Source organism: Carcharhinus amblyrhynchos, chromosome 32 (assembly GCF_965287045.1).
Source record: "Carcharhinus amblyrhynchos chromosome 32, sCarAmb.v2.hapA, whole genome shotgun sequence".
Classification (NCBI taxonomy): domain Eukaryota; kingdom Metazoa; phylum Chordata; class Chondrichthyes; order Carcharhiniformes; family Carcharhinidae; genus Carcharhinus; species Carcharhinus amblyrhynchos.
The window spans coordinates 5,990,050-6,005,393 of record NC_137355.1 but is presented as its reverse complement, the minus strand read 5'-3'; the positions used below and the strand labels follow the sequence as shown (position 1 = coordinate 6,005,393).

Sequence of the window (15,344 nt, the reverse complement as noted above, 5' to 3'; positions counted from 1 at the left end):
CTCATAATCTTATAGACTTCTATCAGGTCGCCCCTCAATCTCTGTGTTCCAGTGAGAACAAACCAAGTTTTTCCAACCTCTCCCCATAGCTGATGTCCTCCATACCAGGCAACATCCTGGTAAATCTTTTCTGTACCCTCTCCAAAGTCTCCACATCCTTCTGGTAGTGTGGTGACCAGAGTTGAACACTATATTCCAAGTGTAGTCTAACTAAGGTTCTATAAAGCTGCAATATGATTTGCCGATTTTTAACCCCGGCTGATGAAGGCAAGCATGCCGTATGCCTTCTTGACTACCTTCTCCACCTGCGTTGCCACTTTGAGTGACCTGTGTACCTGTACACCCAGATCCCTCTGCCTATCAATAGTCCTAAGGGTTCTGTCTTTTATGTGTATTTCCTATCTGTATTAGACCTTCCAAAATGCATTACTTCACATTTGTCCGGATTAAACTCTAGCTCCATCTCTCCGCACAAGTCTCCAACTGATCTCTATCCTGCTGTATCCTCTGATGGTCCTCATCGCTATCCACAAACCCACCAACCTTTGTGTCGTCCGCAAACTTACTAATCAAACAATTACATTTTCCTCCAAATCATTTATATATATTACAAACAGCAAAGGTCTCAACTCTGATCCCTGAGGAACACCACTCGTCACAGCCCTCCATTGAGAAATGTACTCTTCTGCTACCCTCTGTCTTCTTTGACTGAGCCAGTTTTGTATCCACCTTACCAGCTCACCTCTGATCCCATGCAACTTCACCTTCTGCACCAGTCTGCCATGAGGGACCTTGTCAAAGGCCTTACTGAAGTCCATGTAGACAACATCCACTGCCCTACCCTCATCAATCATCTTCATCACTTCATCGAAAAACCCAGTCAATTTAATGAGGCACGACCTCCCCTTCACGAAACCATGTTGCCTCTCGCTAATATGTCCACTTATTTCCAAGTGGGAGTAAATCCTGTCTCGAAAAATCCTCTCCAATAATTTCCCTACCACTGATGTAAGGCTCACCGGCCTGTAAGTACCTGGAGTATTCTTAAACAAAGGAACAACATTGGCTATTCTCTAATCCGCTGTAGTGGAGATGCCGGTGTTGGACTGGGGTAAGCACAGTAAGAAGTTTCACAACACCAGGACTTTAACCTGGTGTTGTGAGACTTCTTACTGTGTTTACCCTGTTCCAATGCCAGCATCTCCACATCATGGATACCATCGACACTGCAAACTGCCGGCTCCAAGTGGAGAGGGTCTCCAAGAAGATTGCTCATATTGACTGGACTTTAACCTGGTGTTGTGAGACTTCTTACTGTATCTTCCCTATAGCCAGTGAGGATACAAAGATTTCTGTCAAAGCCCCAGCAATTTCCTCCCTTGCCTCTCTCAGTATTCTGGGGTATATCCCATCAGGTCCTGGGGATTTGTCTACCTTAATAGCTCTCAAGAACCCCAATATCTCCTGCTTTTTGATCTCAACTTGACTCAAACTATCTACACACCCTTTCCCAGACTCATCATCCATCAAGTCCTTCTCTTTGGTGAATACTGACGCAAAGTACTCATTTAATACTTCTGGCTCCAGGCATAGCTTCCCTCCCCTGTCCTTGAGTGGGCCAACCCCCTGCCTGGCTCCCCTCTTGCTCTTTATATATGTATAAAAAGCCTTGGGATTTTCCTTAATCCTGCTGGCCAATAACTTTTCGTGACCCCTTTTAGCCCTCCTTACTCCTTGCTTAAGTTTCTTTCTACTTTCCCTGTATTCCACACTTGCTTTGTGTGTTCCCAGCCTCCTACCCTTGACAAATGCTTCCTTTCTCTCGCTGACTAGGCTCACGATATCTCTCGTTACCCAAGGTTCCCAAAACTCGCTGTAATTATCCTTTAACTTTACAGGAATGTGCCGGTCCTGAATCCCTATCAACTTACACTTGAAAGCCTCCCACATGCCAGATGCTGATCTACCCTCAAAAATCTGCCCCCAATCTACATTCTTCAGTTCCTGCCTAACATTGCTGTAATTAGCCTTCCTCCAATTTAACGCCCTAACTTGATCCTTTCCAATCCCACCCTGTCCCCAATCCCAAGTTTTCCAGCAGCTTTTATTGATTGTGTTCTGAATAAGCTGCCAACTCACCAGGAATTCATTGAATCATAGAATCCCTGCAGTGCAGAAGGAGGCCATTCGGTCCATCCAGCCTGCACTGACAACAATCCCACCCGGACCCGATCCCCATACATTTGTATATTCAAACACCAGAGGTATTTAAATGAGTATTTTGCATCAGTATTCACCAAAGAGAAGGCTCAATGGGCCAATCCCCTTGACACTAAGGGGCAATTTTAGCACGGCCAATCCACCTAACCCGCATATCTTTCCGACTGTGGGAGGAAACCGGAGCACCCGGAGGGAACCCACGCAGGCACGGGGAGAAGGTGCTGACTCCACACAAGACAGTGACCCGATTCCGGAATCGAACCCAGATGCCTGGCGCTGTGAGGCGGCAGTGCTAACCACGGCGCCACCCTACTGCCTACCTGGACTTTGGAAAATAGAGAAGAACCGGATGTAGCCCCAAGAACGCTCCGAATCATGAGCCATTCTCTCCGACCGGAATCCCTGTTTTATTCTAAGTGGAAAAACTCAAGTTCCTTTCTGTCCAAACGCCAAAACTAATAAAAGGAAAGGGTTTGTCGTTGGAAACAAAGACTGACAGGGACGTCGGAATGTGTGTGCGGGCTTGGCCAAGAGCTTTGCCTCCCACTCCCAGTGTCTGGGCGATAGAACAGCCTGCTGCTGAAAAATAATTCCGCAAACATCAGGGGAGAGGAAACTGGAGTAGCAATCCTGAGCTCAACATTCCTGAGCCTCGGCAGGTTGGGAATAGGCAGGCAGCATTTGGAATTGCAATGTTTTAAAGTTTACTTATTAGTGTCACAAGTAGGCTTACATTAACGCTGCAATGAAGTTTACTGTGAAAATCCCCTCGTCGCCACACTCCGGTACCTGTTCGGGTACACGGAGGGAGAATTTAGCACGGCCAATGCACCCTAACCAGCACGTTTTTTTGGACCACAGGAGGAAACTGGGGAAATCCATGCAGACACGGGGAGAACTTCCAGAGTCCGCACAGACCCCAAACCGGGAATCGAACCTGGGTCTCTGGCGCTGTGAGGCAGCAGTGCTAAGCACTGTGCCGTTCCATTGTAAGCTGCCTCATCACCTCGGTAATTCCAAAATCCACACTCGGCCAAAGTCAATGACACAATGGCACCTGGCTTTGGCACAAGCCTGGTGAGAGAGACTTGGTAAGAAGTCACACAATATCCGGTTGAAATCCAACAAGTTTATTTGATAGTAAACCCACGTCACTGGGTTTACTGTCAAATAAACCTGTTGGACTCTAACCCAAGACTTCTTTGTGTTTACCCCAGTCTAACGCCGGCATCTCCACATCGAGAGAGACTTGGGCCAGGGTCCTACCACCGGTGGGTATCGTTCAAGCGAGGTGGGATGCCCATGCAGGAACATCCCACCTTTGATGCGCATTAGGCAGACGGGTAGCAAAGTTTTGGATGACAGAGTCAGGGGGCTGGACAGAAGTGCGCTGGACTAATTGAGCCAGAGCCAACAACGGCACGGGAATGAGGGGTTTAGCTGAAGGTGGGCTGAGGGGGGTCGGTGGAGTTGGGCGCCATCATGGAGGCGGAGATAGGCGGTCTCAGTGAGAGCACGGTTATGAGTTTTGAATGTCGCAGGGTGGTCATTAAAGACTTTGAGGTCAGGAAGAGCTGTTCGGACTCAGGCAGAGGTTAAGGAGACATGTGGGAGCTGCGAGCTGGTAGCTAGGGTTTGTGAAGGGGGCTGAACACAGTGGTTTCAGTCCCCTCGGTATTTAACTGGAGGAGATCTGTACCCATCCCGTACTGTCTGCCCAACAGCAATTGAACAGTGTGCAGACACTGGGGGTATCAGGAGGGTGGCAGCGACACAGAACCGGCTGGACGTGACGCAGAACCGGCTGGACGTGTGAAAACGAACACTGAGTGGCAGCGTGGGAAATAGCAAGGGGACCAAGGATGGATCAACCATCCGTGGGGAGTACCAGAGGTGGGAGCAGGAAGAGAAGATGTTGCTGAGGATTCTCCAGCTCTGATCAGATTATTAAGATTGAAACCAGGGGAGTACTGTCCCGCCCAGCTGGACGGCAGCTTTGGGGGAGGATGAGGTGGTCACTGTGTCAGAGGCGGCAGACAGCTCAAGGAGGATAAAGATGGAAAGTTTTACCCTGTTGCAGTCTCACAGGGTACCACTCGCGACTTTGGCAAGAGCTGTGGCAGGGATGGGAATTTGGAGTGACGCGAACAAGAATTTGTGAGATGGTCCATGTTAAAGCATGGAAAGGGAGGCCGGAGAATGCGGGGGAGTCAAAGGGACCCAGGGTTGGGTTATGAAGGGAAGGGTGATGGTTCTTTCAATTAGTGTCATAGAGGTCGGGATTCTCCCAAACAAATTCTCAGTGTTGAATTCATGTAAAAGCTGGAGTAAATCCCATTGGTCTGAATCCCACATCCAAAACCCCAACCCACATCCCAAAGCCGCACCCAAATCCCATAGTCCCAACCGCACCCCATAGTCCCAACCGCACCCCATAGTCCCAACCGCACCCCATAGTCCCACAACTCATAGCCCCACCCACAACCCCACCCACATCCTATAGCCCCACCCACATCCTATAGCCCCACCCCCAACCCCATCCACATTCCAAAACCCTTCCACAGCTCCACCCTCAAACCAAGCATCCACCCCCTCCTACCCCCCCGCCCTCTTCCCTTGCCAGTCCCACTCAGACAGTCTGAGGTTAGATTGACGCACTCACCTCATCACCGCCCAGGGATACTTGGGACAAAATGTTGTGAATTTCAGCCATCTCGTTTTACAGCACGAACTAGGACAGAGAAAAGAATCAAAGATCGGTGACTGTGCAATAACCCCAGTGTCCCCACAATAAAGGGGGTTGAACAGTGATCGCACCTCAGTCAGTGTTAATGAATCCCTCTCCTTTCCCAGTGTTGTGGGCTGGATAAAGCGAGAGAGAGAGAAAATCTTAGAGCCCCTACAGTGCAGAAGGAGGCCATTCGGCCCATTGAGTTTATGTTAACAACAATCCCACCAGACCCTATCCCCATAACCCCACGTATTTACCCTGCTAAACCCCTGACAATATGGGGTAATTTCGCATGGCCAATCCACCTAACCCGCACATCGTTGTGTGAGAGAGAGAGAGAGGATACTTCCAAACTCCAAACCTGGGCAGTACGGTGGCACAGTGGTTAGCGCTACCAATATCTACCAGGGTCCCCGGCTCGGGTCACAGTCTGTGTGTTCTCCCCGTGTCTGTGTGGGTTTCCTCCGCGTGCTCCGGTTTCCCCTCTCAGTCCAAAGATGTGTAAGGTTAGGTTGATTGGCCGTGCTAAGAAATTGCCCCTAAGTTCGGGTGGATCGGCGGGGTAAATATGTGAGGTTATGGGGATAGGGTGGGATTGTAGTCAGTGCAGGCTCGATGGGCCGAATGGCCTCCTTCCATACTGGAGGGATTCTGTGAGCTGTGTCTCCATCTGGAGAGAGTGACTCAGACTTGCAGGCAGGGTGAGCTGTGGAGCTCTTGACCACTGATCAATGTACAGTAGGCGATCCAATTAAATTGCAGAACAAACTCTGGGTGTGTCTCGGACAACTGCTCAAGCAACGGTGTTGAAAGACCTCTTCGGTTTTTGAGAATCGGCGGATCAAATAAAATCCTCTCTTAGTTGGAAGTCACCACCAGTGACTCAAACTACTTGGAAGTCTGATAGTGGTGTGTGGACAAGGTGAGGGAGAGATTAAAACTTGCACAGGCCCAAGTGTTCAGCAAACACTCCCTATTACACAGACAGAATGGAATGTCTCTGTGGGTTCAACTTCTCTAAAACCATAGCAACTGAAAATTTCAACTGCTGCTGGCACAGACTGCTGGCAAAACTCTCAGACCTCAGAATGCGAAGCAAGTCGCAGGCAGCTGGACGACCACAACTGCCTGAGAGTCAATAGTAATCCTCCCTTCTCAAATCAAACCCAATCAATTGTCGCAACGGTATATAATCTCAGTTCAGGAAGGCGTCGAAAGAATGGACAAACGGACTGGGGAACGGGACACTTCCAATGGGAAATTGGGAACAGGTGATAATGTAATATCCTGCGCTGCAAATTCACTGGGATGGGTGGGGCCTTTGTACAAAAAGCAAGGGGAAGATGCCTTTCCCTCGCAGCAATCTCATTCATACTTCCCATTCTCTCCCACTTGCCGCAGCCCTTTCTGACAGCGCCTCAGTGTCAAACTTTCACCCGTCCGTAACTGGTTCTCATTTCAAAAAGACAAATACTTCACTGCTTACGCACAGCAGGGCCACTGGCAGCCAAAGCAGCAATACTGACAAGTCAACGTTCTCCTTTCAGTGGATATTTGTCGAGCACAAACCAATCCCAGCCCAAAGTTGAGACATTTTGAAATAGAATCATAGAGGTTTACAGCATGGAAACAGGCCCTTTGGCCCAACTTGTTCATCCTTTTTTTTTAAGATCACTCAGCTAGTCCCAGTTGCCCACATTTGGCCCAAATCCCTCGATACCCATGTAACCGTCTAAATGCTTTTCAAAAGATAAAGTTGTACCCGCCTCTACTACTACCTCTGGCAACTCGTTCCAGACACTCACCACCCTCTGAGTGAAAAAATTGCCCCTCTGGACCCTTTTGTATCTCTCCCCTCTCACCTTAAACCTATGCCCTCTAGATTTAGACTCTCCTGCCTTTGGGAAAAGATGTTGACTGTCTAGCTGATCTATGCCCCTCATTGTTTTATAGACTTCTACAAGATCACCCCTCGGCTTCTTATGCTCCAGGGAAAAAAGTCTCAGTCTATCCAGCCACTCCTTATAACTCAAACCAGCAAGTCCCATGCTAGTATATCTTTTCTGCACTCTTTCTAGTTTAATGGTAATGATGGAGGAGGTGGGAGAGCTGGGCAAATGGGAGGAGATTGCTTCTAGCGATGCCATCCAGAACAAGGTTGCACAGAGGGACAAGATTACACGGAAGAGATTTAGAATGGGGAGCAAGTACTGGGGACAGGAGACAGAGGGTGGTGCTGTCACTGTTGGACCTGGCGATTGAAGCCAACACCAAGCTGACTATTGAAACGAAGGAAAGGGCAATGAAGAACGATTTGTATCTAATATAGTGACCAACATGCACTACAGATAGGAACAAGAAGAGTAAAACACTTAACACCAAGAGGACAGACTCTACCACCCCAGGATTTCGCTACTGTGAAGGCGGAAGGGGGGAATCTTGAAAACTAACCCAGTCAAGCCCTAATTCTCAGAAGTCTAGGCACAGTCAACCCCTCTCTCCTCAACAGCAGTTCAGCACAGCCTAGGAGACAGTGGGGCGGTCAATATTAAGAGAGGCGGTAGTATTGACTCGTGATCCAGGGTTATGCAGTGGGGACCCGAGCACAAATCCCACCACGGCAGACGGTTAACTTTTCGCTGCTCTTGGGCAATTAGGGATGGGCAATAAATGCTGGCCAGCCAGCGACGCCCACCTCCCACGAATGAATTAAAAAAGACACGGGATCCGTAAAATGCCCAAAGGATTGAGAATTGACGAGGGAAATCAAGGCGGGAGATCAATAAGGGACAAAGCAGAGAGGGCTGGAAAATCTCAGCAAGTCTGACAGCATCTGCGGAGAGAGAATAGAGCCAACCTTTCGAGTCTGGATGAGTCTGGAGTAATTTGCTTGAATGAATGAGGGAAATTTACGAGGGGAATTGACGATGAGGATTGGCGAGGGCAATCGAGAGGGGAAGCTGGTGAGGGGAATCGACTCGGTGTGTTTTCGAGTCTATGCTAAACTTCGCTTGCCCGCAGTAGGAGGCTGAGGTGGGGGAGGGAGGGTGGGATGTTGGCAATCGCTGGTAGATGAGACTCGTTCTCCAACATGTTTGCACCTCCGTCCCGTTAGAAACTGCCAAGATGGGAATGGCAGTGACTGGCATTTCCTGTCTTCTGGAGAGGGGAAGTAATCAGTTGCTTCAAAGTGGAGAATATTAGTCATTGATAAACCTGCTTCCCCTTCATCTACCTATCCAATTAGATTATTGGGTTTCGTTCCTAACCTAAATCCAAAACCAACTCGCCAGTTACTCTGTCCATTCCCCACCCACCCATCCACACCCCGCCCTCCGTCATGCATTACTCAGCTTCCATAGTTCTAAAACTTTTCTGAATTTTGTACTGAGCCCTTTCAGTTCATCCAAACCTCTCCAAGCCAAACTCTGTATTGCAACAAATCCTATTCAGAAGTCACCTCCGGTCGCCCGACTCACAATCGCTTCTGATCCCCTCCCGCCAAGACCTCACGTTAAACCTCTCACCCTTGCCAGCAACCTCGCTAACCTCCCTACAAGCTGACAGGGTAAAACCGTTTCCCCTTGGCAGAGAAGTGTAGAACCAGTTGAAGTAGAACCATCGAACCAAACCTAAGTGGCAGTAAGTGTAGGGGGGATAGGAGGAAGAACCTTTTTACGTAGAGGGTGGAGAGTTTGGAATTCACTGCCTGAGTTGGTGGCGGAGGCAGAAACTCTTTTAAAAACTACCTGGATCTGCACCTTAGGTGCTGTAAACTACGGGCCGGGTGCAGGAAGGTGGGATCAGAAAGGGCACCTCGCTTGGACTGGCATGGGCCGAATGGCAGTGCTGTAACTTTTCCATGGTTCTCAATCACCCCACCCTGGATCCCTGACTCCTCAGGCTTCTCTGTCTTGGTTAAACTATCTGAAAAATGCTTCAGGGTATTATCTTACACTGTCATACTTGGACTGCTGGAAGACAAAGAATAAAGTTTTCTGAGTATACAGCTGCAATGGAAGATGTGTTAACAGCTCACCAAATATTTCCAATCCATCTCTGTCCCTGACACCAACTGAGAAGGTTAAAAAAAACAGCTGGCAATAATCAGTCACACACAGTTCCTTACTCAAGACAAGAAAAGTTTGATTCAGGGGGCTCTGGAGAAACCTTAATACAAAACTTTTGATAGCTCACTGTAGTTTATAATGTTATTAACCACGGGCACCACTCCAGAGCCTGATCTCGAGGGTGCGGCATTCGCTACGTTACTCACATATTTTAATCAAATATTTTGCAATCACAAACCTGAGTCAGTTACTTTTGAGAAAGTTTCCTTCTCCCACAGCAAAAGCAAGTTAAAAGTTTTGAGACCATTGCAGACTCTGACAAATCAGCGGGACAACTAAATAAGTGCCTGCTTGCTTAATTCACTGTGGTCAGCCTAGGGTGCTACAGTAACGGGGGTTAGTATCGCAGACTTACCTGTCTTCTCAGCCAGGGACCTGAACAGGGACTGAACTCACTGCAGCTTCAGGGTGTGGTTTTTAAATACCAGCTGACTGTGTGGCCACATCAACACCGAGTGTTTCCCCACCCCTCGGCAAGCCCAGCCTTATCCACATAGCACCAAATCTGAGCATTTCCTATTGAAACAGTGATTTATTACAAGAACCCAGCCCGAACCAGCACAATCAGCCAGCAAATGCCACCTTAAGTGTCCCCAAAAGAGAGGCACGACTTTGTTACTATGGATTCGAAGGCTGGCGTTTATGAACCCTTTTTTGATTTTGAATCAAGTGATGATTCCCAATCCCCTGCATTTTTAACATCTGCTGCTGGTTTCCCCACTGTTTCAAATCTTAGACATTTTCTACCAGGACAAAGTAAAAGTAAAGTTTTTAAAAAAGTTTATTTGTTAGTCACAAGTAGGCTTACATTAACACTGCAATGAAGTTACTATGAAAATCCCCTAGTCGCCACATTCCGGTGCACTGAGGGAGAATTTAGAATCATACAGTCCCCACAGTACAGAAAGACGCCATTCGGCCCATCGAATCTGCATCCATCACAATCGCATCCAGGCCCTACCCTGCTATCCCTACATATTCACCCACTAATCCCACATCTCAGGACACTAAGGGCAATTTTAGCATGGCCAGTCAACCTAACCTGGACATTTTTGGACCGTGGGTCGAAACCAGAGCACCCGGAGGAAACCCACGCAGACACGAGGAGAATGTACAAACTCCGCACAGACAGTGACCCGAGCCGGGAATCGAACCCAGGCCCCTGGAGCTGTGAAGCAGCAGTGCTAACCCACTGTGCCACCGTGCCACCCAAAATTTAACACGACTAATGTACCTAACCAGCATATCTTTCAGATTTTTTGAACAGGGCTACTCCAAGTGTTCCCCGCTCTCCACAGCCCTCTGAAAACCACAAATATTGCTCACTGCTGTGACTTGGGACAGAGGAGGTGACGGAGTTCTCGTTAGCCTCCACTTACTGCAGTTCAGGGTGCAAACTGCACTCGATCCCATCTCCAAATCTGAACAGTGACTGGGGGTGGCGGGGGGAGACACTGCCAGTGACTGGGGGTGGGGCGGGGGGGAGACACTGCCAGTGACTGGGGGTGGAGGGGAGACACTGCCAGTGACTGGGGGAGGAGGGGAGACACTGCCAGTGACTGGGGGAGGAGGGGAGACACTGCCAGTGACTGGGGGAGGGGGGGAGACACTACCAGTGACTGGGGGTGGGGGGAGAGGCACTGCCAGTGACTGGGCGGGGAGACACTGCCAGTGATAGCAGGAGGCAGGATTTGGGTGGGGTGGACAGGAGAGGGAGAGGATGTTTGAAGTTTATTTATTATTGTCACAAGTAGTTTACATTAACACTGCAGTGAAGTTACTCTGAAAATCCTTAGTCGTCACACTTTGGCGCCTGTTTGGGAACACTGAGGGTGAATTTAGCACGGCCAATGCACCGAGCCAGCGTGTCTTTCGCACTGTGGGACGAAACCGGAGCACCCGGAGGAAACCCATGCAGACACGGGGAGAATGCGCAAACTCCACACAGACAGTGACCCAAGCCGGCAATTGAACCCAGGTCCCTGGCGCTGTGAGGCAGCAGTGCCAAGTACTGTGTCACCGCGCCACCCCAATATTGGGGCTAATTTTAATATTTTTCAAAGCTGTAAATTACAGTCCACGCCCATGTGAATCTCACACTATCCATTCATTCCAGTAATGTCGCTGTCCAATCAATGCTGACTGTGCTATTGGCTGACTGGGAGCAGTCAATACGGTCAGCTGGTGTGCACCTCTGAAAGGGGAGTTGTACTTTTGTTTAATCAGACCACATTGAAGATAACCTCCATGGTGGTCTCCTAAATGGGATAGACTTTGATCAGATCCAGCAACTCACACTGGGCATCTATGAGGCGCTGTGGGCCACCAGCAGCAGCGGAATTGTACCCCAGCATGATCTGTAACTTCACGGGCCGGCATATCCTCCACTCTACCAGGGTCAACGCTCGTTCAATGGAGAGTGCAGGAGGGCATGCTAGGAGCAGCGCCGGGCACACTGAAACATGTGGCGTCAGCCTGGTGAAACAGAACCACCTGCATGCCTAACAATATAAGCAACAAGTGATAGACAGAGCTAAGTGATCCCACGACCAACAGACCTGACCTAAGCCCTGCAATCTTGCCACATCCAGCCGGGAATGGTTGTGGACAATTAACTCGCTGGAGGAGGAAGCTCCACAAACATCCCCATCCTCAATGATGGAGGAGCCCGGCACATCAGTACAAAAGATAAGGCAGATGCATTCACAACAATCTTCAGCCAGAAGTGCCAAGTAGATGATCCATCTTGGGTTCTACTGGTTGGACTGAAACCTGAGACAGAGGGAGGTGGTTGGAGATGAATCGTCTCAGTCCAAGGTATCCCTTGCAGGCGTTCCTCAGGGTAATGTCCTAGACTCAGCCATCTTCAGGGTTAGCAGTGTGTACCATCTACAAGATGCACTGCAACAACTCACCGAGGCAGCACCTTCCAAACCCACAAACACCATCATCTAGAAGGACAAGGGCAGCAGATACATAAGAATACCACCACCTGGAGGTTCCTCTCCAAGTCACTCACCATCCTGTTATAATTCAGGTCAGAAACTCCAATGTGTTTTATGAAGTCCATCTGGATCCTAAGTTTCGTCTCTTGAATTTGGCTAGGATAAGCACGATAGATTTCACATTAGGTATGATTCAACTGACCCACGAAGGAGCTTTCACCAAACAAAGTTTATTTAAGAATACAGTTAACATGTATAGAAAGAAAATTAGCAATAACCGTTACCAATTATAAACCAACTATTTATAGGCAGCACAGTGGCACAGAGGTTAGCGTTACTGCCTCACAGCGCCAGGGACCTTGGTTCGATTCCCAGCTTGGGTCACTGTCTGTGTGGAGTCCTGCACATTCTCCCCGTGTCTGCGTGGGTTTCCTCCGGATGCACCAGTTTTCTTCCACATTCTGAAAGACGTGCTGGTTAGGTGCATTGACCCGGGCTGGCGCCGACTAAGTGTGGCAACTAGGGGATTTTCACAGTAACTTCACTGCAGTGTTAATGTAAGCCGATGTGTAACTAATAAATAAAATTCACTTCAACTTTACTTGAAACAAGAATAAACACAATCATGATATTGTATAAACTTTTAACAGCTAAACCCCATACCAACCAAACAAATCCTATAAACAAAAGCCTTGTCATGGGTTTAGCACAGAAAATACAAATACACACATTTTGCTGCACTTCTCTTGATGCTTACACAGACAAGCTTGGAGCAGCTTCCCAAAACATCAGGGAAAACTCTCGGCAAGCCAACCTCGAACAGCAGATTTTCTACTACAGGAAGACCAGAAGATCATCTTCCAGCTAACAGCAGAATCTATAATACCAGGGAGAGAGAGAGAGAGAGAGAGAGAGAGAGAAACTGCCTGCCACTTGACACCAGGGTAGCTTCTGACTCTAAAACCAAAACTGAAAGTGAGTCCTTGGATCCATTTGGGGAGGAACCACCTGATTTTGACTTGTCAATCAATCTTCGCCTCAGAATGAAGAATCATAAAAAAGATCTTGACAATATCTGAGAACCCGAATAAAAATTAACAAATCCCCATTTAAGCCATTGAAACAGCAATAGAAGGAATTCTAGCAGACAGCAAAACAACAATGAAACCAAAAGGCCTGCTCACAACGACAGAGAATATGATTAAGAAAAACACATTTTTTAAAGGTACACTTGTATCACAACCCTGACAGATCTCCCCTCATTCTATTGAATTCCAATGAGTATAGCCCCAGTCTATTCAGTCTGTCTTCATAAGCCATTCCTCTCAACTCTGGAATCAACCCAGTGAATCTCCTCTGCATCCCCTCCAGTGCCAGTATATCCTTTCTCAAGTAAGGAGACCAAAACTGTACACAGTACTCCAGGTGTGGCCTCACCAGCACTGTATACAGCAACATAATCTCACTGTTTTTCCAACCCTCTAGCAACGAAGGGCAAAATTCCATTTGCCTTCTTAATTACTCGCTGCACCTGCAAACCAACTCCTCGAGATTCCTGCACATTGTACAGGAGTCCACACAGACAGTGACCCATTCTCCCCCTGTCTGTATCTTCAGAGTTTGCCTTCCTTTTTTCCTGATTTTTATATAGTTGGGACATTCTCCCCACATTTTGTCCTTGCTCTTTCCTTCTTGGACTCCTTACATAGGTGTCCATCCGCTGGCATGTTAACATAAGAACATAAGAAATAGGAGCAGGAGTAGGCCATCTAGCCCTTCGAGCCTGCCCCGCCATTCAATAAGATCATGGCTGATCTGAAGTGGATCAGTTCCACTTTCCCACTTTCTCCCCATAACCCTTAATTCCCTCGTCTATCAAAAACCTATCTACCCGTGACTTAAATATATTTAGCGAGGCAGCCTCCACCACTTCAACGGGCAGAGAATTCCAGAGATTCACCACCCTTTGAGTGAAGAAGTTCCTCCTCAACTCCGATCTAAACTGTCCCCCCCCGGCCCCCTCCCCTTACCTTGAGGCTGTGCCCTCTAGTCCTGCTGTCCTTTCTAAGCAGGAAGAATCTCTCTACCTCTACCCGATCTAGCCCCTTCATTATCTTGTAAGTCTCTATAAGATTAATTTAAATATTAGTTTAAATCCTCCCCAATCGTTTGAGGGAACACTCCCCCTAGGACATCAGTCCCAGTCCTGCCCCAGTGTAACCCATCCAATCTGTACAGGTCCCACCTCCCTCAGAACCACTCTCAATGCCCCAGGAATCTGAAACCCTCCCCCTGACACCATCTCTTCAGCCACATATTTATACGATATATCCTCTCATTTCTACTCTGACTAGCACGTGACACTGGTAATAATCCTGAGATCATTACCTTTGAGGTCCGATTTCTTAACTTTCTTCCTAGCTCTCTGTATTCTGCTTTTAGGACCTTATCCTTTTATTTACCTATGTGGCTTGTACCAACGTGTACTACGACCACTGGCTGTTCGCCCTCCTCCTTCAGAATGCCCTGCAGCCGCTTCCAGACATTCTTGACCCTCACACCAGAGAGGCAACAGAACATCATGGAGTCTCGTCTGCAGCCACAGAGACACCAGTCTGTTCCCCTTACAATTGAATCCCCTATAACTATTGCACTGGCACACTCTTTACCCGTCCCCTCTGCAGCAGAACCAATCATGGAGCAACAAATTTGGCTGCTGCTGCTTTCCCCAAAGAGGTCATTCCCCTCAACAGTATCCAAAGCAGTATACCTGTTTTGCAGGGGGTTGGTCACAGGAGATTCCTGCACGACCTGCCTATCTCTCTTGCTCTGTCTGGTGGTCACCCATTCTCTTCCTGCCTGCGGAATCTGAGTTTGCGGTGTGACCACCTCTCTACACGTGCTATCCACGATACTCTCCGCCTCGCAGATGTTCCACAGTGTCTCCAGCCGCCGCTCCAGCTCTGAAACTCGAGCTTCCAGGAGACACTTCCCGCACACATGCTGACCCAGGGGGCTGGAGCTGTCCCCAGCCTCCCACGCGGAGCAAGAGGAGCAAACCACAGCTTGGAGCTCTCCTGTCATGTCTCAGCCCTTCAAATTAAACTTTAGGAAGATGTTTTGTTTCAGATGGATACAATTTTCTAGGACCCCTCTTTCCTGCTCCTTGTTACTACTGAGTATAATCTTTTCAAACTATAAACCATCTACAATGCCAAGAGCAAAAAGAAATAAAAACACTTACCAATTAGCACTCTCGCTTGTAGCCTCTGCTGCCTGTTTTACTAACTCCCTGTGTTCATCCAATTCCAAAAGCAC

General features: G+C 48.4%; 1 protein-coding gene across 2 annotated transcripts in view; it reads right to left on the bottom strand.

Moving 5' to 3' along the window:
• Positions 1–15,344, bottom strand: part of LOC145360620 (annexin A2-like) — a 33,288-nt gene extending 17,944 nt beyond the window's left edge. The window contains exons 1-2 of one of the 2 annotated variants that reach the window (XM_080215961.1): positions 15,271–15,344; positions 4,883–4,951 (exon numbers count right to left, since the gene is read on the bottom strand). In XM_080215961.1, coding sequence (XP_080072087.1) covers positions 4,883–4,933 — 51 coding nt within the window. In that variant the 5' untranslated portion in view covers positions 4,934–4,951; positions 15,271–15,344. Of the gene's footprint in view, positions 1–4,882; positions 4,952–9,436; positions 9,527–15,270 lie in introns of those variants that run through there. The other variant, XM_080215960.1, reaches the window with a different exon arrangement.